This window comes from Hemiscyllium ocellatum, chromosome X (genome assembly GCF_020745735.1).
Source record: "Hemiscyllium ocellatum isolate sHemOce1 chromosome X, sHemOce1.pat.X.cur, whole genome shotgun sequence".
Classification (NCBI taxonomy): Eukaryota; Metazoa; Chordata; class Chondrichthyes; order Orectolobiformes; family Hemiscylliidae; genus Hemiscyllium; species Hemiscyllium ocellatum.
Genome location: NC_083453.1, coordinates 22,056,481 through 22,082,694, shown reverse-complemented (window position 1 = coordinate 22,082,694; position 26,214 = coordinate 22,056,481). Strand labels below are relative to the sequence as shown.

The 26,214-nt window shown below is 41.0% G+C and overlaps 1 protein-coding gene across 1 annotated transcript in view; it reads left to right on the top strand.

Moving 5' to 3' along the window:
• LOC132805702 (arf-GAP with GTPase, ANK repeat and PH domain-containing protein 1-like) overlaps positions 1–26,214 on the top strand; it is a 199,134-nt gene that overhangs the window by 152,548 nt on the left and 20,372 nt on the right. Inside the window, exons 9-13 of the mRNA XM_060820893.1 lie at positions 6,459–6,545; positions 12,669–12,773; positions 14,850–14,997; positions 15,701–15,838; positions 19,271–19,411. Coding sequence (XP_060676876.1) covers positions 6,459–6,545; positions 12,669–12,773; positions 14,850–14,997; positions 15,701–15,838; positions 19,271–19,411 — 619 coding nt within the window. The remainder of the gene's footprint in view (positions 1–6,458; positions 6,546–12,668; positions 12,774–14,849; positions 14,998–15,700; positions 15,839–19,270; positions 19,412–26,214) is intronic.

Here is a 26,214-nt window from a genome sequence, read left to right as displayed (position 1 = left end):
AGAGCCTGCTATTTGTGTAGTGTGAGTGTTAATTGCCACTTGTCAGTCCAAGCCTGGATATTGTGCAGATCTTGCTGCATTTGAACATGGGCTGCTTCAGTCTCTGAGGAGTCGCAAATGGTGCTGAATATTGTGCAATCATCAGCGAACATTCCCAACTCTGACCTTATGATGGAGGGAAGATCATTGATGAAGCAGCTGAAAATGGTTGGGCCTAGGACACTACCCTGAGGTACTCCTGCAGAGATGCCCTGGAGCTGAGATGACTGACCTCCAACAATCACGACCATCTTCCAATGTACCAGGTATGACTAACCACCAGAGAGTTTGCCCCCTGATACCCATTGACTCTATCTTTGCTAGGCCTCCTTGATGCCACACTCTACCAAATGCAGCTTAGATGTCAAGGGCTGTCACTCTCCCCTCCCCTCTGGAATGCAGCTCTCTTGTCCATGTTTGAAACAAGGCTGTAATGAGGTCAGGAGCTGAATGGCCCTGGCAGAACCCAAACTGGGTGTCACTGAGCAGGTCCTTGCTGAGCAGGGATTGCTTGATAGCACTGTTCATGACACCTTTGATCACTTTACTGATGATCAAGAATAGACTGATGGGGCAGTAATTGGCCGGGTTGGATTTGTCCTGCTTTTTTGTGTATGGACATAACTGGGCAATTTTCCCCATTGCCTGGTAGATGCCAGTGTTGTAATTATATTGAAGCACCTTGGCTAGAGGAGCGGTAAGTTCTGGAGCACAAATCTTCAGTACTATTGCCCAGATGTTGTCAGGACTTGCAGCCTTTAGAGTATCCAGTGTCTCCAACTGTTTCTTGCTATCATGTGGAATGAATCGAATTGGCTGAAGACTGTTATCTATAATGCTGGGGACCAATGTAGGAGACTGAGATGGCCTGTACAGGAGATGCCTAACTAGTCTCTGAGTTGGAAGAATGGAGAAGGGATGAATAATGTACATGGTCAGGGGCTGCAATGCTCGAAGCCTCATATCCCAGAATGTAACCCAAGTTTTCATATGCTATGTATCATTGCTCATGAGAGTGAATTCTAAGTGGGAAGCACTCTGCTCATAGACACATGGAGCTGGTGAAGAACAATAACTTTCAGTAATCTAGCACTTTTAATGTCATGTAACACCTCTAAATCAGAACATTCCAAACATTGCACAAAGGCGCTGTCTTTTGGATGAGATGTTAAAACAAGGTTCCATCTACCTCTTCAGGTGGATGTAAAAATCATAAGACATGGGAGCAAAAATTAGGCCATTCAGCCCATCAGGTCTGCCCTGCCAATCAATCAAACCTGATAAGTTTCTCAACTCCATTCTCCCGTTTTCTCCCCATAACCCTTGATCCCCTTGATACTCAAGAACCTATCTATCTCAGTCTTAAATACACTCACTGACCTGGCCTCCACAGCCTTCTGTGGCAATGAATTCCATCGATTCCCCACTCTCTGGCTGAAGAGGTTTCTCCTTATCTCCATTCTAAAAGGTCTCCCCTTTACTCTAAGATTATACCTTCAGGCCCTAGTCTCTCCTACCATTGGAAACATATTCCCAACATCCACTCTGTCCAGGCCATTCAGTTTTCTGTATGTTTCAATTAGATTCCCCTTCCATTGAGTACAAGCCCAGAGTCCTCAAATGTTCCTCATATGTTACACTTTTCATTCCTGGGACCATTCTTGTGAACCTGCTCTGGCTCCAGGGCCAGTACATCCTTCCTGAGATTATGGGGCCTAAAACTGCACACAACACTCCAAATGTGGTCTGACCAGAGCATTAAAGAGCCTCAGAAATACATCCCGACTTTTATATTAATGTCCTCTCAAAATAAATGCCATCATTGGATTTGCCTTCCTAACTACTGACTCAACCTGCAAGTTTACCTTGCGAGAATCCTGGACTAGAACTCCCAAGTCTCTTTGCACTTCAGATTTCTGAATTTTCTCCCCATTTAGAAAGTAGTCCGTGCCTCTCCTCTTCCTACCAAAGTGCATGACCTCACTTTCCCATGTTGTACTCCATCTGCCACTACTTTGCCCACTCTCCTAACCTGTACAAATCCTTCTGCAGCCTCCCTGCCACCTCAATGCTACCTGACCCTCTACCTGTCTTTGTATCATCTGCAAACGTAGCCAGAGTGCCCTCAGTTCCTTCATCTAGATTGTTAATGTATAAAGTGAAAAGTTGTGGTCCCAACACTCAGCCCTGTGGAACACCACTTATCACTGGCTGCCATCCTGAGAAGGATCCTTTTATCTCCACTCTCTGCTTTCTGCCAGACAGCCAAGCTTCTATCCATGCTAGCACCTTGCCTCTTGACACCAAGGGCCCTTATCTTACTCAGTAGCCTCCTGTGCGGCACATGGTCAAAGACCTTTTTGAAGTCCAGGTAGATAGCATTCATTAGCTCTCCTTGGACTAACCTGCTTGTTACTTCATCAAAGAATTGTCAGGTATGACCTCTCCTTGATGAAACCAGGCTGACTTTGCCTTATTTTATTTAACACTTCCAAGCATTCAGAAATCTCATCCTTCACAATGGATTCCAGGATCATACCTGTGACTGAGGTTAGGCTAATCAGTCTGTAATTTTCTATCTTTTGCCTTAGACCCTTTAAAACAGGGATGACACGTTAGCGATTTTCCAGTCCTCTGGGACCCTCCCTGATTCTAGCGATTCCTGACAGATCACCGCTAGCACCTCTACTATCTCTTCAGCTATGTCCCTATAGAACTCTGGGATGTAGTCCATCTGGTTCAGGAGATTTATCCACCAGGCAAAAATGAGGATTGCAGATGCTGGAAATCAGAGTCTAGATTAGAGTGGTGCTGGAAAAGCACAGCGGGTCAGGCAGCATGCGAGGAGCAGGAAAATCGATGTTTCGGGCAAAAGCCTTTCATCAGGAATGATTTATCCACCTTCAGGCCATTCAGTTTTTCTAGCACTTTCTCCTTGGTGATGGCCACCATACTCAGCTCTGTCCCCGACTCTTGAATTTTTTGGGATATTACTCATGTCTTCCACCATGAAGACTGACGCAAAGTAATTATTCAGTTCCTCAGCTATTTTCTTGTTCCCCAGTATATCTCTCCAGTGTCATTTTCCAGTGGCTCTGGACAACGAGATCTCTCTGCTCATCTACACTACCAAGAATCTTACCATTAGCCCAGTAATTTGCATTCCAGTTACTCCGACCAAAGTGAATCACCTCAGACTTGTCAGCATTAAACTCCATTTGCCACCTCTCAGCCCAGCTCTGCAGCTTATCTACGTCTCTCTGTAGCCTACAACATCCTTCGTCACTATCCACAACTCCACCGACCTTAGTGTCGTCTGCAAATTTATTAACCCACCCTTCTATGCCCTCATCCAGGTCGTTTATAAAAATGACGAACAGCAGTGAACCCAATTCCGACCCTTGCGGTACACCACTGGTAACTGGACTCCAGGATGAACATTTCCCATCAACCACCACCCTCTATCTTCTTTCAGCAAGCCAATTACTGATCCAAACTGCTATATCTCTCACAATCCCATTCCTCCGCATTTTCTACAATAGCCTACTGTGGGGAACCTTATCGAACTCCTTGCTGAAATCCATATACTCCACATCAACCGGTTTACTCTCATCTTCCTGTTTGGTCACCTTCTCAAAGAACTCAATAAGGTTTGTGAGGCACAACCTACCCTTCACAAAACCGTGCTGACTATCCCTCATCAAATTATTCTTTTCTAGATGATTATAAATCCTATCTCTTATAACCTTCTCCAACACTTTACCAACAACTGAAGTACGCTACCCCTGACTTCCCTAGTCAGCCATGGTTGCCTCACCCTCCCTGTACCATGCTTCCTTTTTCTTGGGATGAATCTCTGTGTCTCCTGAATTACTCCCAGAAACTCCAGCCATTGCTGTTCCACTGTCTTTCCTGCTGGACTCTCCTCCCTATCAATTCTACCCAGCCCCTCCCTCTTGCCTCTGTAGTTGCCTTTATTCAGCTATAATACGGTTACCTCTGATTCTATCTTCTCCCTCTCAAATTGCAGAGTAAATTCAATCATATTATGATCACTGCCTCCTAAATGTTCCTTCACTTTAAGCTTCCTTATCAAGTCTGTCTCATTGCACAACATTAAATCCAGTGTTGCCTGTTCCCTAATGGGCTTCACCACAAGCTGCTCCAAAAAGCCACCTCGTAGACATTCCACAAATTCCCTTTCTTGCAATCCACTACCAACCTGATTTTCCCAGTCCACCTGCATATTGAAACCCCGCAAGATCACTGTAACTTTGCCTTTCCTACACATCTTTTCTATCTTCTGGTGTATCTTGCACTCTAGCTCCTGACTACTGTTTGGAGGTCTGGACAGAACTCCAACTATGGCTTTTTTCACCTTTGTGATTCCTCAATTCGACCCACACAGATTCTACACATCTGACCCAACTTCATTTCTTACTATTGATTTAATTTCATTTCTTACTAATAAGGCAACCCCATCCTCTCTGCCCACCTGCCTATCTTTTTGGTAGGATGTATATTCTTGAAGATCCCATGGAACATTGAAGATCCCATGGAACATTGAAGATCCCATGGAACGTTGAAGATCGCATGGAACAATTTTAAAGAAGAACAGGGAAGATATCCCCAGTGTCTTGGCTATTGTTTATCTATCAGTCACCATCACAAAGGAACAGATTATTGGCTCGTGATCATTTTTTTTAGGAGTTTCATTTATGCAGAGTAATTCCTTTGTTTTTCTCTCTCTCTCTTTCTCTGTCCCCCACTCCTCGAAGAACGCATGCTGTGTTGGGAAGAGATTGAAAACCTCGTCAAAGCAATTGGCTTTGGGAGTAGCTTTATAAGAGATGGAGATGTTTAGGTTGGGAACCTCAGAGGATGAATCCAAATCAGGTGAAAACACAAAGAAGGGCAAGAGGTTAGGGGGAATGTACAGTAGATGTTTGGGAATATAGATCATTCTGAAGGAAATTGGAGAGAAGGTGGGTGAAGCCATGGAAGGATTTGAAGATTAGAATGAACAATTAAATATAATTCATCAGTCTATGGGGAGCTAATGTCACTCCAGGTCTGTGGGGTGATTGAGGAATGGGACTTGGTGCTATATAGGATACACGTGGTAGAGTTGGAACAGTTTGGAGTTGATGGAGTCCACCATTGAAATACTTGAGTCTGGACGTAACAAAGGATGTTCCAAATTTGGTGTTTTTGGATGTTTACCTGGATCAAGTGGTCCAATTTATTCCCAAAAATGATTCCCACATCATTTTTAGAAATGTACAGCAGGACTAAAAGCTAATCATGTGACATAAATTGCAGAGGGAGTCCAAACATTTCTGTGTGATCTGAGCTGGATATGGTGCCTTTCACATACATCCTAATTTGCACTTCTCTAATCTTTCAGTAGCCAGACTGAAAACAGTAACAGCTGTGAAGCATGAAGCTGAACTCTTTTATTGACTTTGCTAGAACTGCTCCAGTGCTTGTAAGAGCAGAGGCTGGAATAGAGAGAGAATCAAATCCAGAGTTTCAGCAGAGTTAGGTACATAACTGGAAGGCTGACGAGCTAATTTCATTGAAGCTGTTGCCAATCGAAGGGTTAATTCAGAATTTCAGAATGTGACCTTTTCTATTCTGCTGACTTGTTTGATTAAAAAAACACAGTCTGTTTCCTGAGGATTAAAAACTGCTGGTCACCCATTCAGAAGCAGTGGTTTATACCCCCATGATAAATGGGACAGATGTGATTGTAATAGTTTTCAGTCTCAATTTTCCATCTCGGAAAACCAAATGTATTGCGAAACCTCAATTGCTTGAGAGAAAAGCTGGACTTCAACAGGATGACAGAACACCACAGTGTATGTGAAAGATGCCAGGGAAACAGTCACAGCCATGCAATACTACAACAACAGTGCCATTCTATGCAGCAGTGCAGTGGATGTTCTGATTTGCTGATAGATATGGGTTGCTGTGTGTTTATATTTATCCTTGAGATGATCTGGCCCCAATTCAGCTACTCACTCAGCTTTCATAGAGTCAGACTTCAGCATTAGCTTCAGTTATTACTGAAGTTTGCACGTTCTCCCCGTGTCTGCGTGGGTTTCCTCCGGGTGCTCCGGTTTCCTCCCACAGTCCAAAGATGTGCAGGTCAGGTGAATTGGCCACGCTAAATTGCCCGTAGTGTTAGGTAGGGGGTAAATGTAGGGGTATGGGTGGGTTGCGCTTCAGTGGGTCGGTGTGGACTTGTTGGGCCAAAGGGCCTGTTTCCACACTGTAAGTAATCTAATCTAATCTAATTACCATCACTGTAAAAACTCTAAGGTGTTTCATTCTAGGCAGAGGGAGAGTCAGGATGTTTTTAATGAGAACAAGCACTTCAACTTTGGTTTGACACTATGTTCTCATTCCCTCCCTAGACTCGGCGGGGAAGCGATACAGAGCGGAGGAGTCTCGACAGTAAAGCAGATAATATTGGAAGTGGCCGTGCAATCCCAATTAAACAGGTAGGTATCAGCAACATTCACAGTTCTTGATAAATATCACTTAAACTCTTCTTTACCTCTGTCCCCTCATCATAGTGCCCAAGCTGGGAGAGTGCAACATGGATCATTTGGGAGGGCCAGGGAATATCTGAACTATTCATTCCATACATACGTTAACTGACCAGGGTGGGGATACTAGTCAGGGGTTATACAATTATCCTTAGTGGGAAAGAAAACTCAGTCAGTTTCCCAGCTCCGAATGGGCATGCTGTTGGAAATATGCTTGTGTGATGAAATCAAACTATGTGGTGATGTGTTTATAGCTGAATAGCTGCTATTCAGGTGCTTATATAGAGAATGGCCATTTGGGTGAAGTATTATAGAGGCTCTTGGCATCTGCCAAGCTGTGTGTAAACAAGAATCCGAACTTTCTGGTGTGCGTGTTTGGATGGTATTTTAGAGTTTTAGCTGTCACCCTTAATTGTTCTGACAGTCTACAATAGCACATCGATTATAACTGAAAATGAGATGTAATTTGTGAGATGAGCTCAATAACGTTTCCAGATCAGACTCCCTTCAAAATATTTTAAGAAGGTAGCCTAGGTGCTAATTATTTTCTTATAATAAAGGCAAATATAAAGTGCTGTGTTCCAGATATAATTCAATTGGTCAAACTACTTGGTGTTTATGCAAAACACAATTTGTTCAAACACTATAGTTAAAATACAAACAAAAGAAAGAAGAACTTAGAATAACTTAACTCTGATGAGAAACATAACAGAATACTAGATACAGTAACTATTACTACTTAACTGTTCCAATATAGCAATGACCCATAAACACACCCCTCAGCATAAAGGTAAATTCAGAAATCAGATTTTTTCACATGCAATGCCTGCAGTAGGAAGAGAAGTCTCAGCTTCTAGCTGAAACCGAGAGAGAGAAAAATAACTTCTACTTGTTTAAAACTCCAACAGCTTCTAAGAATCTAAAGGCTAAAACAAACCCTAGAAATCCTGGTCTGTGAGAGCTGGTCACATCCATCCAGGCTATTTTTCCAACATTTTTTTAAAAACCCAACGCCTCACAAGCGCTTTATGTTACCATGGACAGCTCGTCACCTCTTGTTCAAACTCTTTCTTAAAAGAAACCAGGACAAAATATACCACTTAAAGCCACAGCATTGCCACAATTCAAATGGCTATAATCCTGAAAGACTTGAATGTTACTTGTTTAACAAAAACTACAACCTGTTTCCTCCCTACTCTCCTATACGATATGAAGTTGCAGACCCTGCAGACATGCCATTGAAACCTGTCATCTAATTCACAGACTTCTCTGTGGTCTCACACAATTGTACAGTTTCCTCTAACCAAACATCTTGACTCACTCCATTGTTCAGCCTGTGGATTTCTGTGCTCCACCATCAGTAGCAGAGACTTCAGCTGTTTCCACACTCTCACTAATTCTAATTATCCTTGCTAAATCTTCTCTCCACCTTCAAAACCAATCCTTCAGAATATATCCCTTAACTGACTTCTCCTACTTCGTATTCAGTGTCCATTACATTTTCCACTCCTCTCCTTATCCCAATTTGTTAAATGCCATGGGATATCTTGTAAATTTAAAGACATTTTATGAACAGAAGTTGTTCTTCATAATGTGCAAAGCATTACTGCAAGCTTCTTATTTCAACATGCAAGTTCTCTTCTTTTTGGTCCAATTTCCTGTTTTCTGTTCCCACCTGATGTAGTTGCCACTAAAGACGTGTTTGAGCCAGTGAAGGAGGAAGCTGAGCTGTGTGGACTCTCAAACAATGCACAATGCTCCTTCAACTCCAAGCTGTTCCAACTCTGCCATGTGTATCCTATATAGCACCAATAGACAATAGGTGCAGGGGTAGGCCATTCTGCCCTTCGAGCCTGCACCACCATTCAATATGATCATGGCTGATCATCCTTAATCAGTATCCTGTTCCTGCCTTATCTCCACAATCCTTGAGAGCTCTATCCAACTCTTTCTTAAATGAATCCAGAGACTGGGCCTCCACTGCCCTCTGGGGAAGAGCATTCCACACAGCCACCAATCTCTAGGTGAAGAAGTTTCTCCTCATCTCTGTCCTAAATTGTCTACCCCGTATTTTTAAGCTGTGTCCTCTGGTTCAGCACTCACCCATCAGCAGAAACATGTTTCCTGCCTCCAGAGTGTCGAATCCTTTAATAATCTTATACATCTCAATCATATCCCCTCTCAGTCTTCTAAACTCAAGGGTATACAAGCCCAGTCGCTCCAGTCTTTCAGTGTAAGGTAATCCCGCCATTCTAGGAATTGACCTCGTGAACCTATGCTGCACTCTCTCAATAGCCAGAATGTCTTTCCTCAAATTTGGAGACCATAACTGCACACAGTACTCCAGGTGTGGTCTCACCAGGGCCCTGTACAGCTGCAGAAGAACCTCTTTGCTTCTATACTCAATCCCTCTTGTTATGAAGGCCAGCATGCTATTAGCCTCCTTCACTACCTGCTGTACCTGCATGCTTACCTTCATTGACTGGTGTACAAGGACACCCAGATCTCTCTGTACTGCCCCTTTACCTAACTTGACTCCATTTAGGTAGTAATTTGCCCTCCTGTTCTTGCCACCAAAGTGGATAACCACACATTTATCCACATTAAACTGCATCTGCCATGCATCTGACCACTCACCTAACCTGTCCAAGTCACCCTGTAATCTCCTAACATCCTCCTCACATTTCACCCTGCCACCCAGCTTCGTATCATCAGCAAATTTGCTAATGTTATTACTAATACCATCTTCTATATCATTAATATATATTGTAAAAAGCTGCGGTACCCCACTGGTCACTGCCTGCCATTCCGAAATGGAGCTGTTTACCACTACTCTTTGTTTCCTATCAGCCAACCAACTTTCAATCCAAGTTAGTACTTTGCCCCCAATACCATGCGCCCTAATTTTGCTCACTAACCTCCTATGTGGGACTTTATCAAAAGCTTTCTGAAAGTCCAGGTACACCACATCTACTGGATATCCCTCGTCCATCTTCAGAGTTACGTCCTCAAAAAATTCCAGAAGATTAGTCAAGCACGATCTCCCCTTCATAAATCCATGCTGACTCTAACCTATACTGTTACTACTATCAAGATGTGTTGTAATTTCATCCTTTACAATAGACTCCAGCATCTTTCCCACCACTGAGGTCAGACCAACTGGTCTATAATTTCCTGCTTTCTCTCTCCCACGTTTCTTAAAATGTGGTACAACATTAGCCACCCTCCAATCTGCAGGAACTGATCCTGACTCTATCGAACTCTGGAAAATAATCACCAACGCATCCATGATTTCTCGAGCCACCTCCTTCAGTACCCTGGGATGTAGACCATCAGGCCCCGGTGACTTATCAACCTTCAGACCTAACAGTCTCTCCAACACCAATTCCTGGCAAATATAAATTCCCTTCAGTTCAGGTCCTTCAACCACTGTTACCTCAGGGAGATTGCTTGTGTCTTCCCCAGTGAACACAGATCTGAAGGACCAATTCAATTCTTCTGCCATTTCTTTGTTCCCCGTAATATATTCCCCTGTTTCTGTCTTCAAGGGCCCAATTTTAGTCTTAACCATTTTTTTTGCCTTTCACATACCTAAAAAAACTTTTACTATCCTCCTTTATATTATTGGCCAGTTTACCTTCGTACCTCATTTTTTCTCTGCGTATTTCCTTCTTAGTAATCCTCTGTTGTTCTTTACAAACTTCCCAGTCCTCCATTTTCGCACTTATCTTTGCTATGTTATACTTTTTCTCTTTTAACTTTATATGTTTCTTAACTTCCCTCGTCAGCCACGGCCACCCCTGCCTCCTCCTAGGATCTTTCTTCCTTTTTGGAATGAACTGATCCTGCAACTTCTGCATTATACCCAGAAATATCTGCCATTGTTCCTCCACTGTCATCCCTGCTAAGGTATTGCACCATTGAACTTTGGCCAGCTCCTCCCTCATAGCTCCATAGTTCCCTTTATTCAACAGAAATATTGTCACTTCCGATTGTACCCTCTCCCTCTCAAATTGCAGATTGAAGCTTATTGTATTATGGTCACTACTTCCCAATGGCTCCTTCACTTCGAGGTCCCTGACCAATTCTGGTTCGTTGCACAATATCAGATCCAGAATTGCCTTCTCCCTGGTCGGCTCCAGCACCAGCTGTTCTAAGAATCCATCTCTGATGCACAAAGTCTCTTTCTTGAGGTCCAATACCATCCTGATTCCTCCTGTCTACCTGCATGTTGAAATCCCCCATAACAACTGTAGTAATGTCTTTGCGACAGGCCAATTTCAGCTCCTTATTCAACTTACATCCGACATCCAGACTACTGTTTGGGGGCATGTAGATATCTCCCAAGAGGGTCTTTTTACCCTTAGTATTTCTCAGCTCTATCCACACTGACTCTATATCCCCTGATTCTAGGACCCCCCCGCGCAAGGGACTGAATATCATCCCTTACCAACATGGCCACCCCATCCCCGCTGCCCGTCAGTCCGTCCTTACGATAGCACATGTAGCCTTGAATATTCATTTCCCAGGCCCTGTCCACTTGAAGCCACGTCTCAGTCATCCCCACAATATCGTATCTGCTAATTTCAAAAGAGCCTCAAACTCATCCATCTTATTTCTAATGCTTCGTGCATTCATGTATAGTATTTTTAATTTGTTACTGCCCTCACCCTTCCCATCAACTCCTATTTCACTCAACCTTACATCATGACCCCTTCTTGAGGTTTCTGCCTCATTGATACAGTTGACTTTCTTGACTTCCCTTGTTCTAACTTTCCCTCCAATTTCCTTCTTAAACATCCAGTTTGTTCCCCCCCCCCCCCGCTACTTAGTTTAAACGTAGCTGTGTTGCAGCAGCAAACCTGCCTGCCAGAATGCTGGTCCCTAACCTATTAAGGTGCAAACCGTCTCTCTTGTAGAATTGATACTTACCACAAAACATACCCCAGTGATCCAAGAATTTAAATCCTTGCTTCCTGCACCAGTTCCTCAGCCACACGTTCAAGCCCATTATCTCCCTGTTTCTGGTCCCATTCCTCTATCACTCAACAGATCTTGAGTGACATTAGCTCCCCATAGACTGATGAACTATATTTAATTTTTAATTCTACTTTTTACTAATTTTACTTCTTTATTTTTCTACTATTCTGTGAAGTAATGCTTAACTTTTTAACTCCCGTTTCTCGTACCACTTTGTACCTAAGCCTTTTTTGTACGTGGGTACTTTGGTACTTAAGATGGCTCCATTTGTGCTGAATTTTCGCTGTACTCCTGTACTCCTATACTTGACAATAAAATCTAAAAATCTAATTATTCCCTTCCATTAGTAGGTCAAATATGTTAGGTGGCTTTTGAATGTGGTTTAGTAGAACAGAAAGTACCAGGAAGTCTCTCACAGTTTTATTTACATGTTACTAAAATTAAGTTACAACAAGGAAGAGGGCTATTTGCCAAGCAAGCCAACTGTTTACCTTTGTCTCGCTTCAGTTTTCTTTCCTCATGAAGGTGTTGATTACTGTTAGGTGTGATTCCATTACCATGAGTACCAGGAAGTCTCACATAATTTTATTTATATGTTACTAAAGTTAAGTTACAACAAGGAAAAGGGTGATTTGGTACAGCCAATCATGTTCGTGTTTACCCTCCATACGAGCAATAATCGAAATCATATTTATCTAACTTGTTCCCATTTTCTTTCATTCTTCTATCCAATCAGATCTTGAATATTTCCATCACTTCAACTCGTAATCCTGGAAATGAATTCCACAGCCTCACAACTCTCCATGTTATCATGTTTCTCCTGCCATCTTTTTAAATAACTTGCATATAATGTCGTGTGCATGGTCCCTTGCTCGAGACTCCTTAACTATTAGAAACAGTCTACTCTGTCCATCTTATCCCATCCTTTTGTCATTCAAACAAACTTATCATAATCTAGGTTACAAGAAAGACAGAACACCCTACGTTTCTCTAGATCTGAGTTGTTTGAATGAGCGATGTGTCGAGTAGCTCATGTGTGGGAGACAAGAGATTTTCTCCACTGATCCTGGTTTTCTAAGGTGTGTTTCTTGACAGGGTGTGTTGTTGAAGAGGAGTGGAAACTCGCTAAACAAAGAGTGGAAGAAGAAATATGTTACACTGTGTAACAATGGTATCTTGTCCTATCATCCAAGTTTACATGTAAGTATACTTTGTATGCTTTTGTTTCACAAATGGATTTGCAGCTAAAGCAAGTGTGCCTGTGAAAATCATATCTCTCATGCTTGGGAAAACAGTGTTTTGGTTAAATCAGCAGTCTGTGACATTGCTCTTGGTAGGTTGGAAAATTTGCTGCTTTCAAAACATCAGCATCATTATCCTCTGTAATGTATTTTGTTACTGAAGTGCAGGTGGATGCAATGCGATGAATCCCTCTAATAGCCCTACGTGAACTTTCCACAGCTTCCCAGCTCCTGGATGATCCTCTGATTGATTATAGTCAGGGTCTGTTTCAAATTTTCTTAATTATAAATAATGGAGCATATGTTATAATCCCATTTGATGGTAATACTGGACAAGTCAGATCCCAGCATGAAACCTGGCTTGATGGATCATAAGTTTAATCATTTGCAGTTGGCTGCAGTCACCGAACATATTCACACGAGGCTATAAATTTTCTTTAACATTGATTAAAGAAAACAAAACAAAACAAACAAAGCTATACATGTTTGCCAATTTAGAAAGAGCATTGCATAAACAGCAAAACAAAGCTGTAAACTGTTGCCTTGCAATATCTTTTACAGATATTCAAATCCCAGAGAAACATCACTCCTCCCTTAACTCTACTTTCTTACTTAACTGATTCATTTCAATCCTCATCCTAAGACTGTTGAGACTGTTTCAAAAGTTCTTTCCAATTTTGATGGTCTAAACTTATTTTCAGTTGCACTGGCCGAAATTTCCTTTTGATTCTGACAATTCAAGAGCTTCTTCACAAACTCTCACTGCTTGGAGACTTCACATACTAAAATCCTTCTGCTAGGGTGTAAACCATACTCCTGAACTGAACATGTAGTTTCCTCCAAGCAGACATTTTTTTTCTCCTGACCTGAACTCCTGATTCTCCTGAACTGAAGGTCAAACTAATCAATGGCCATTGGTCTGATTCCTCAGTCAGTCATGAACTCATCAGTGTAAACATTCCATCAATCAACACCGCAGGCATCCTGCTAATTTCTTCACTGAATCTGCTACCTTGGAAATTTTAACAATGTTGAGGTTCTGTACTACTTAACAACCATTTAGATTAGATTCCCTACAGTGTAGAAACAGGCCCTTTGGCCCAACAAGTCCACACCGACCTGTCTGAAGAGGAACGCACCCAGTCCCATTTCCCTCTGAGTAATGCATCTAACACTATGGGCAATTTAGCATGGTCAATTCACCTGACCAGCACATCTTTGGATTGTGGGAGGAAACCGGAGCACCCGGAGGAAACCCACACAGACACAGGGAGAATATGCAAACTCCACACAGACAGTCACCCAAGGCTGGAATCAAACCTGGGACCCTGGTGCTGTGAGGCAGCAGTGCTACCTACCTACGCTCCACTGTTCCAAATAATTTGTGGCATTGAAAATTTTACTTTCACAGAACTGAAACTAAAATCCATCTGCCTATGTTTTAGAAATCCAAATTCCCAAAAGATAATATATACATACATTACTATGAATATTAAGGGGATTTCCACCAGACTTTCTCTGGCAGATTCCTTCAGTTATTAGGAGAGTCTCCGACAGACGTTCCCAACCACACTGACGGTCTCCGTGAATTCCTTGTGTCCTTCATCATTTGTTAACTTCTATTTTCCAATGTGCAGTATCATCAAGATGAGAGATTTCCGTACTGTGAAATTACCCTGTTGGAAAATGCCAGAATGGTGTGAATAATGTGAATGGAGATGGCCGAGAGAAATTGCGAAGTAGAAATCCAGTAGACTGGAGCAAGTGATGGCTGTAAACTATCAAAGTGAAAATGGAGCAGTTTGTAATTATCATATCACCATGATATTTTGAATTGTCATGCTACTCAGCGGGGGTCATTTTCAACTTTGCCAGCTGGACACCAACCTGGCATGAAAATCAGGCAGAATCTCTAATAGCTTGGGGGTCCACTCTGTCAGGTTGCCACTTAGACGTTGAAGTTTAAAACATATTTCCTCCACCATTCCAACAGCATTTTCAAGTCCTGGTGAATTCTACTTGTTTTTCATCTCAGGATTATATGCAGAACATCCATGGAAAAGAGATTGATCTTCTCAGGACAACAGTTAAAGTTCCTGGCAAGCGGCCACCCCGTGCTGTTTCAACCAGTGGTGCCTCCACCAGCCTAAATGGACTCATGGGCAGCGGGCAAGAAAGTGTTGGTAATTACAGCTCAACATACGCTCTATGGCAGCACTCAATAAATCTTCACTCTCCAAAATTCCTCTTTGAAACGAAAAACAAAGTACTGCGGACGCTGAAGATCTGAAATAAATGATAAAAGTGCTGGAGAAACTCAGCAAGTCTGGCAGCACTTGTGGAGAGAGAAACAGAGTTAACAATATGACTTATTTGAAGAGTGATATTGGACTAATAACATGAACTCTGTTTCTCTCTCTACAGCTGCTGCCAGACCTCTGCTGAGTTTCTCCAGATATTTTATTCCACTTTGAAACTTCTTGTCTTTTTGGATAGCGAAAATGCTCAGAATTAATTCAAGATGAGGTACTTGTCAGTGTGTGTTGTGCGTATTAAGTGATTAGGTTTGAGTAGGAGACAGCATGATGACTCTTGATCTCAACAGTGTGAGAATGCAGAGGTGACAAATGTGTATATATCATTATAATCCTATTTGGGTAATGACGAACATTCTGATCTTTTTAGTACATTTGAGGATTAAGAATTTGCTTCTCAATCCCTAGACTTAGAACATTTTGACAGTTGTAATATTTGATTTCACAACACAGCAAAAGTAGTTTGAATGATCGCTCGTATTAACAACGCTGTGCTTCACCAGAGTTAGTGCAAGAGTTTAACTTAAGAAGTGAAAGATTGAGTAATTCATGGATTGTCTCTTTCCCATAGATTCTCTGCATGCTGGTGGTTTAGACCCTGTTGCTGAGCAAGCAATTGTTGGTGATTCCAAGGTCAAAGGAAAGTTCCCAAACTGCTCCTCCATTTCTAGTAGTGAGCAGTGGAGTGAAAATAGTTCAAAAACTGCTGGTAAGGAAAATATGGCAGCTCTATGAGTAACTAGTAGCCATGCAGTGTGGTGGTTAACCTTCTGAATGTAGCAAAGTGTATCTGCTAATTATACAAAGCCAGAAGGCCCAGGTTCAAATCCCACCTGTTTCAGAGGTGTGTCATAACACATCTGAACAGGTTGGTTTAAAAATTTACAGAAGTTGCAGAGAATGGCTGAAACTATTTAGTCGTTTAAGAAAGAAAGTCGCCATAGGGTAAATTTAATGATTAGCATTCCCAATGCAAAGCAAATTCAGGGGCGTGCCAACTATCATTTTCTATACATGAAAGCTAACACAGAAAATTGTGTTCCAGCTTCTAATGATAAGGAAGGATTAATTTGTAAATGTCAATTATCAAACATCTATCTGTTCTAAACCGATTTTCCAGCACTTGGCCTATAGCTTTGCATGCTGTGGTGTTTCAAGTGTTCATCTATATGCTACTTAAACATTTTGATGGTTCCTGCCTCTACTACATTTTATGCAGTGAATTCCAGAAACCCACAACTCTCTGAGTGAAAGAAATGTTCCTTAAACCCTTCTAAACCTCATGCTCCTGACCTTAAAACGGTGACCCTGGTTATTGAGGGGAAAAGTTTGTCACTACCTATCCTACCTGTGTCCCTCAGATTGCTTATATCAATCAGGTCCCAGCCTTTTCCCAGCATTCTGGCCAATACTACTACTTAATACTATTACTGAGGTAGATTATCTGGTAACATATCTATTTTTTTTGTGTAGAATCATGCAGTGTGCAGATTTGGTGAAGCATTAGCATACTTTACGGCAGTCACTAAACTGAAGTGTTTTGGAATATATATTGCAGAGTTGAAAATATGTTGTCGAAATGCAATTTTTAAAATACTATTTTGAGTTCTCAAGGTAAAGACTGACTGTTTTCAGTGCTATCAGTATGAAGAAAATATTGTCATTTGTACCATATATGTAATCATGCCATCAAACCAATAGCCATTTAAGTGCACTGGCCGATGACAGTGAACCCATAGAAAATCCCATTGGGATCACATTCAGAGTCCAAATGACTTTTATGCTGCAGAAATGTAATTTGGAAACTGTCATATCTTTTAACAGTAAGATCCAAAGTGATTTGATGCTGGAATAGAAGAGTGAGAGCACATTAGCAGCACTCAGCTCTGCTTCGTAATTCAATCTTACACAAACTAACCAAACAAGCTCACAAAAGCCTACCAACATCTGCCAAGCAGACCACACCACCAGGGGATGACAACTGAAGAAATAGCCTCTTTGTTTTAAATTCATCATTCATGAAACGTGGATTTTGATGGCAGGGCCAGCATTCACAGCCCATCTCTAATTGCCCTTGAGAAGGTGGCAGTGATCTTCCTTCTTGAACAGCTGGAGTTCACTGTTGGGAAGGGTGTTCGACAATTTTGACCAGTGACAGTAAAGGAATGGCAATATAATTCCAAGTCAGGATGGTGAGTGGTTTGGAGGGGAACTTGCAGGGTTTTGCCCGAAACATCGATTCTCCTGCTCCTCAGCTGTTGCCTGACTTGCTGTGTTTTTCCAGCACCACACTCTCGACTTCGATGTTTACTGTCTGCTATTTCCAGTGCAGAGAGAACTGGGACCGGGTGATTGGTACAAACTTGTCAACAGTGACCCCTTCTGGAGAATGTTTGGAAGTACAGTTCATTGTTGTATTGATTCAAAATAGCCACAGAATTATTGCAGAGGCTTTAGCTGGGTAGAGCTGAATAGGTATATCTCTGGGATGGTCCTTTTGACAGTGTCGTTCAACCTCTGTTCTGGTGTACCAGTCCAAATCATGGCTTCATGAGACACAACAACGTTATGACTCAAGTTGTGACAATGCTACCAACTGTATTATACAATGGAAACTAAATAAGATGCAAAATTAACAGCATATTAAATTGCTAGGAGTTTAATCCAACAGGTTTATGCATTTGAACACACTGTCATGAAGAAGCACTACGGAGAAATTGCTTTCTAGCCTGACAATTACAAGGCTGCACTTTACTATTACAAATAAATTATAGCTAGGGAAATGCAAATCCTTTTTATTATTCATTGTGAAATGTAGTCGTCACTGGCTGGGCCAGCATTTGTTACCCATCCCTAGCTGACCCTTGAGAAGGTGGGGGTGAACTGCCTTTTTGAACTGCTGCAGTCAGCCTGCTGTGGGTTGATCCACAATGCCAGTCAGGAGAGAATTCCAGGATTTTGACCCAGTGACAGTGAAGGAACAGTGATATATTTCCAACTTAGGATGAGTAGCTCGGAGGAGAATGTGCAGGTGGTGGTATGCCCATGTATCTGCTGCCCATGTCCTTCTAGATGGAAGTGGTCCTGGGTTTGGAGCTGTCTGAGGATCTTTGATGAATTTCTGTAGTGCAAAAGCAAGTCTGGCAGCATCAGTGGAGAGAAAGCAGAGATAACGTTTTGCTTTTCATCATCCTTCCAATTTCTGTCTTTGTTTCAGATTTCAGAGGGTCTACAGTTCATTCTTTTATTCCAGTGGAGTTGGAACACTTAGTTTGGCCTGTATCTTGTAGATAGTATAGGCTGCTGCTACTGAGTTTGAATGTCATAAAATACTTGGTATGGAGTGATCAAGGGCTGATCTCATACTTTATTAAGTAAGAGGTAATTTCTTTTGGGATTTAGAAGTTATCATCAAAAGCAAATTACTTCATTATCCTGAAGCGAGGGGGAAAAAAGACTTCCAGAGGATGTGGTGGAGGCTGGTACAATTGCAACATTTAAGAGGCATTTGGATGGGTATATCGATAGGAAGGGTTTGGAGAGATATGGGCCGGGTATTGGCAGGTGGGACTAGATTGGGTTGGGATATCTGGTCGGCATGGACGGGTTGGACCAAAGGGTCTGTTTCCGTGCTGTACGTCTCTATGACTCTATGACTTCTCATGTTGAAATAAAACAACATGTTGTTTTGTGCAAAACCAATTGCATGATGTGAGACTCGGCCCTTAACAGGAAGAACCCAAATTTGATTTCTGGAATGCTGAATTGCATCATTTTAGGCACTGTGGTAATGGAGATACCACAGTTGGCTTCATATTGCAAGGTAGGCCAAGGTTTCCAACCTTGGTTGCTATCAGTGGGCACAACTTTTGTTTAATGCTCTACCTGAATGACCGTGCCACCAACAGTGTAGCATTCCCTTAGTTCTGCATTCCATTGAAAGTCTAGATTTTGTGTTCCAGTCTCTAGAGTGGTTAGCAATACAAGGAGCAGTGGACCTCAATTTGATTCATGGGTAGGGGAGAAAAATTTGGTTGGGTGGACAAAATGGCCTCCTATTACCCACACTATACTTTGAGAAAAAGAGACTTAAATGAATTGCAGCACTGATTATTTCATATCTGTGTTTTCCTTTACAAAGAAGGGGCTGCCATAGGTGAAGGCATCTCAAGTCCCTCAAGCAGCAAGCTGGACTCCCCACCCTCACCCCAGATAAACCGAAGGAAACATCGCAGGAAGAAGAGTGTGAGCAGGGCAGATGGCATGATGGGATTGGCAGAAGGTAAATTCATGGCACTATGGAATGTATTTGAGAAAGTCTAACTGCTCATGTTACTGAAAAATATTTTTGAGTGCTTGTCTAGAAGAATTTGGTATTTGGTAAGGCCACAAACGTCTTGTAGATATTTCTGCAAGTATAATTTTGCTACTCTTCTCTGTAAGTGCTGAAGCAGTCTCTGAAACAATTTGCTCTGTCTTCTTCCAATTTCAGTAGTGAAATTAGTATACTGATAGAACGATCATCTCCAGTTCAATCTGTTTTTCTTCTTTATTTTCCTTTCACACTTTGTCAAATCACCAAACAGAAAACGGAGCAAACTTTCATAATGGCAAAGGAATTTCAGCAACAAAGAAGCTTTGTGCCCCAAACATTCCTCATAGACCCGCATTATATTCTGTCTGCCAGGTGTTTTTGCCCATTCACTCAACCTTCCTATAACCCACTGTCAGCTTTTTGCATCACTACTACTTATTTTTGTGCTTAACTTTGTGTCATTTACAAACTTGGTGATTGTACATTCACTTCCATCATCCAAATCATTAATATAGTTCCAAATAATTGTGGCCTCAGCATTGATTCCTGTACAACCCCACTAGTTGTACCTCGTAATCCTAACAATGCTCCTCTTATTGCAACTCTATCTTCTAGTAATTAACCAATCCTGTATCCATGCTAATATACTACCCCACATATTCTTATTATGTAACATTTTTGTGCAGTAACTTATCAAATGGCATTTGGAAATCCAAATATATTACATCTACTGGTTCTCCATCTATCCTGCTCCTTAAAGCTCTTCTTTTCTGTTTCTATATTACCTGCTAGTTTGCCCTCAGTTTTCTTTTCTTTCTGCTGTTTGGTAATCTTTTGTAATTTTCATGCTTTTCCCTATCCTCTGGTTTATCACAAATTTTTGTCACATTGTATGATTTTTTTCTTCCAACTTGATACTATCCTTAACTTCTTTGGTCAACAATATTCAGTTTATCCCCTTTTTAGAATCCTTCTCCCTCACTGTGATATATCACTGTTGTGAGGCACAAGCTATTTTCTTAAATGTCTGCCATTATACCTCTCCTCATCCATCTTTTCTGCTAACTCCTTTCCCACTCCATCTGCCCTCATCTCTATGTAAATGCCATTCTTTAAGTTTAGCATAGTTTTTTTCCATCCCACATTTCTTACTCTCAAACTGAATGCTAAATGTTACCATGTTATGGTCGTTGTCACCAAGAGGACATTTTAATCAGATCATTCATTAAACCTGTCTCATTGCCAGATCGCTGCTTGGATCCACAACATATTGCTTTAGGAAACTGTCCTGAATATGGTCTGAGTTCCTCTTTGTGGTTACCTTTGCCAATTTAATTTTCCCAATCTATTCAAAGATTAGAGCCATCCATGATTGATATGCTGCCTTTTTACATACCCTCATGATCTCCTGCGTTATTCCTTGTTACTGTTACTGTTAGGGGGATAATAGATTACTCCAGCTAGTGTCCCATTGTCTTTTCTCACTTCCACCCATATGGAACCTACATCATCTAATTTTAGAAATTTCTTGCTATTGTACTTATTTCATGTCATTACTAATGAAGCTACCCCACCATCCTTCCACTCCTGCCTGTCCTTTTGAAAAAGTTACATATCCTGCTTTGATCTCCTTATAACCATGTCTAAGGAATGACTATAAGATCATACCCATTAACCACTGTTCATTTGTTCTGTTCTGATTACTATGGGCATTTCAGTAAAAGGACATTGCTTTTGCCTTTCTTGCCATTTTGTTCCACCTTTCACTCTGGTTGCAGCCTTTTTCAATGTTGGTACACTCTGTCCCTTCCTGTTCTATTCTGTGTATCATTATTAAAATAGTTTCCCTGCCATGCTACTGTGTCCTTTTTCTTCATAAGACAACTTAGCCCTCCTCTTGAATGCACCCCCCCCCAATTAATATAAAGCCCTGTCTACAGCCCTAGTTATTCAATTCACAGAACACTGGGCACAGCATGATTCAAGTGAAGCCGCCCAACAGAACAGCTCCCTTCTACACAAGTGCTGGTGCCAGTGCCCATGAACTGAAACGCATTCATCCCACACTAATCTTTAAGCCGTACATTTAACTTATTGACTTTCACAGTGATTGCATCCTCCAAACTTACAATGGAATACATATTCTCCCAAGTATTTTGGTAATTGTAAGTTAATTTTATGTGTATCATTCACAAAATACTTTTCCTGCACCCTTGTGGTCCTGGAACTTATACACAGCAGCAAGGATCTTAATTCAATTGTGCTGTAATGGCTAACTTTCCTTCTAATTTCAGGCCTTAGCAGCGTGTATAAGTGCAGGCTCATACAGCTACCCAAAAGAGTGTGACATACAGGAAATGAAAACTTACGTACTGTTTTTATGAAACAGTTAATCATGCTCATCCTTCCTGATCAACATATTTAACTGTTACACTCAAATTTCAGCATCTCAGTTCTTCAAAAAGAAAATTGTTGACAAAGACGAGCTAAAGGAATGCAAAACAACTGAACTAAAATGCAAAATAAAAACCAAAAGAACTGTGGGTGTTGTAAATCAGAAACAAAAACAGAAATTGCTGGAAAAGCTCAGCAGGTCTGCCAGAATTTTTAGAGAGAAATCAGAGTTAATGTTTGGGGTTGAGTGACCTTTCCTCAGGTCTCTCAATTGACTGTTGCATGAACTCACATAAAAGCAATTAACTTTGCAGCCTTAAAGGAACAAATATTAACATTTTGATGGAAGAATTGTGTACAGTACATTTACAAAGTATTCTGGCCATGGGATAATTAAGCTTTGAGCTAAGCTTCTTTTTACTTTCCTAATTAGATTTTGTTTGTTTTAAAAGGACAAAGCTGCACCTTATCAGAATAATACATTGTGATGATAAAATTCCAGACTTTATTAAATAGCATGTCACAAGTAGTGTCACAGATCATGTGACACTAGCTGTTCTTTCAAAAGTTTTACACCTAACATGCATCTCAAAATAATACTGTCATAGATACAACCTTTTTTGGAAAGTTGAAAGAAAGCCAGTCATTAACCGGAAACCTGAAATTCAATGTAATGGTTTTAACTGCACAAACTAGATTACACCCTAGATCCCAGACTGCAATGTGATTGGATATCCGATGTGTGTCAAAATTCAAGCATCATGCAGGAAAATGTTTTTTTAAAAAAAACAGAAGTTCAAAATAACAATTAACTTTTATATGACCTCAGGATGTGTGTTTAACAGTAATTAGTTTATAATTCTAATTTAATCAGGATATGCCAATTCACAGCAATTAGAATTTGTGATAGATTAGATGAAGCATAACATTAACAGCATAATACATATATTCCTTCTTTACTTTGAGCAATGCCTGGGAGATCTATTGATATACAGCTTTACCTTGAAAATCCAATTGGGATGTATAAATAATGCAGCCCTTGAGGGTAGAATCAACAGGAAAGTATTGATTCTTCACAGTAGGTCTCTCTGCATAATAAGGGAATGGTTCACTCAGAGGAGAGGGAGCAGAGCCATTGCATGAAGTCAAGAAATTGCAACATAATATAAACGTACCATCCACTAGGTTGACAAAACAATGTGATAATTCTAAGTGCATTGCACCTCTCCTAAAATAGATTGCGAGCCATGCTGGTGGTTTATGGAGCTGCTGCCTGGAACCACGTTGCTCCAGAGATTTCCACTGAATTTATTTACTTCCAGAGCAGATTTCCCTGGTTTAGTGTGTGATGAATTTTTTTTTGGAAAATGAAAGAAAGCCAGTCATTAAACTGGAACCTGAAGTTTCCAAGTAGTTACTACTGCCCTCTTGGTTTATCTCAGTATGTTATCAGGATCCTGCAATATGATGTAGGAGCACTTTTGGTTTTTCTTCCCCCTTTGCATGTCTTCATTTGTCGAAATTTTGGCAAATGTGAGAAGCTTGTGGTATACCCAGGATTTCCAGTAACATCAAGTTTGGCTCAAGTCTTCAGGTCAAGTTAATAACTAAACTGAAGCTATATTTTAAATATGAGCTGCATTTATAAATATTTACCAAATTTTAGCTTCTTATTTCCCTCCCCTCCCCCCCCCCCAAACCAGCTTAACCCTACCCATTGTCAATATTTGCTTATGTTTTCTGCATGCTGGGGGACAATTCTATAGTGCTAAATACCTTTCAGTACCTTAAATGAATGGTGATTAATCTCACGTGATGTTTGACCACGACTATTGAGCTATTCAACTGCAAGGAGTATCACTGATGAGCCCAGTCTTATTCTCTCATCGCTGAATGTCCATGCATGTGCACTTTCTCCACAAGAGTTGTTGCTGACATGTTGGGTATGGTAATTCAGAGATTGTGGTGCCGGCTAGGAACTTAGATGATGAGAGTTCAGCTCATATAGACTATGTTGTCAAATTTAATTCAATCTTGGTCATTTGTGGGCTCGCACCTGAAGGTGATCTTGTAATCTCCTGGATTGTGCCAACTAGTTCACAAAAGGCCTTCAGGAATGAGAACCTGTCACCCCAGCCTGATCTGGCTTTTTTTTATAGCCACACAATGTGATCGACTTAAGATATCTACTGGGTACTCTACGCTGGCTAGGCCAGTGTTCGCTGACTCTCAAAAATACGTTTAAGTAATGGTGGTCAGTAGCATGAGCTATTTCTTCATGATATTTTCCAGAAATCAATTACATATCTTGGGTGATCAAGGGAGGTTAGGGACCAAAATTTATACTCATTGGAAAATGATTGGACTTTTATTTTCAGGTTGCCAGTTTCTGGAGTTGTCTCATGAAAACCATCGGGTATAAAAAGTCTAATTGTATAATTAAAAAGATTTTCTAAACCACACTCACACATACACACTCTCACACACTGGTAATATCACTGAAAAGTTTCAGTGCTATGTAAAATGTACTTATTTGATTTAAACGAGCAACTGTCCTAACTTAAACTGAATGAAGCAGAATCTAACACATGAGGGTGGAGAGGAAATGTTTACCAATGCACCTTCCCATGGAGCAGCAAAGATAATTAACTTATCGAGGTTCTTTGTTTCCATTTATTACCGATCATATTCCCAGCCTATCCTATTTGAATAGGTAATGAAAATTTAAACTGGCTGCCTCAAGCAACAAGGATTAGTAACTATACTGTCAACGTCAGTGCATTGTGCTATGCCTTGTGCCATTGAGTTATCACAAGTTGCCTCTCTGGGTAAATGATAAAGAACCCTAGGAGACAAGGAAGGAAGTTCTCCATGTTCTGGTCAATATTCCTCCTTCAACCAACACCACCTAGAGCAGACTGATTGGTCATTCCACAGTGCTGTTTGGGAGATTTTGCTGTGTGTTAAATTCTAACTGCATTTTGTTCTTGTAACAGCAGTAACTTGTAGGTGAAGTCATTTGAGGCGTATTCCCAAGATGTTTGTAAGGCCTCCTTTGAGTTGCCACTGTGATAAGTACAGTCAGTTCTGCTATAACATGTGTTTCTTCCACATGAATTGGCTGTAATGTGATTGAAGAATTTAGACTATTATTTGTAGAACATGAACTTTCCCTGCCTGTATTGGCTATAACGTGATTCCGATCCCATTGGTTTAAATTGTGCTGCTATTACACGGTTTTCTTAAACGGGATCACACGGGAAAGGAACTATCATATTATATCAGAACAGACTGTATGCGGGAAGGGAGCTTTTGTTCATTTGTTATCTCTTTCTGTCCCACCCTCCCTTGACAAAACCCTCATGCCTACTCCTTTCCAGTCAGTAATTATGTAGAATGAGATAAATTCAATGGAGCAACATTTCCCTTTCCTAGATGTGGAAGCCATGATCCCACCCTTGACTACTTATTCCTGCATCCCCACATCTTTACAGAGAAGTAAAAACTTCTATTTAATGTACAGCACACTGGGGCAAGTGATTGCTCCAATTACACAGGGGGGAAGACGGCTGGGGGGGAGGTTTAAAGTTTAACAAGCTTGCCTGGGTTGGAGAAGCTTTTGTCTACATTTTGCTGGATGAAGTACATGGAAAATTAGAAATAAAGAGTTGATTGTTTTATGGTTAATTAGCAAAGTATGTATGTGTGTATGTAATATGCAGTCATCTTGCACTATGGGTGGGAGAATAAAATGAGTTTGAAAAGCGGTAGGATTTACTAATTTTTCAGAAGGCAATAGGCTCCTGACATTGTGTTGTGACAAAAGGCTGTTCAGTCCCTCTTCAACAGCTAATTGCTACTCTCAGTGAAGGCAAACATCCACTTTAATGCTTGTTCCTACTATGTTGGTGAAATAACAAAAGTAATTGGTATCAAGAACTTGACGTGAGAGGTGCATTTTGCACATCAATTGCATGTTCTGAGTTTTTAAAATGATAATTGTTCTATTCATGCCTTGTGAGATGCACAGGATCAACAGTGCCCACATCTGTACCCTAGATCAGCTGTTTCCTTTTGCAGTTATTAATGTGAAGCTGTGCTCTGCAGTAATCTTTTCTCCAATGTCTTTCTCCAATTGCTTCTACTACTTGCTTTGCTGGATTCTGGGTGCAGCCAAACGCAGGGTGTGGAAATTAAAGCGTTTTGGTAGTTTAAGAAATATTTACAGAGCAGGTAACGTTATTTTAAATTGTATCCAATGGCTAGAACCATTGTTAGTTGTTGTGTGTTCTGTCCAGAGTACATCTGTGTTCAAGCGTTTGTCCTGTGCCTTTGCTTTTCAGTGTCCTTTTGCGTTGTGAATGTTAAATCTTTAC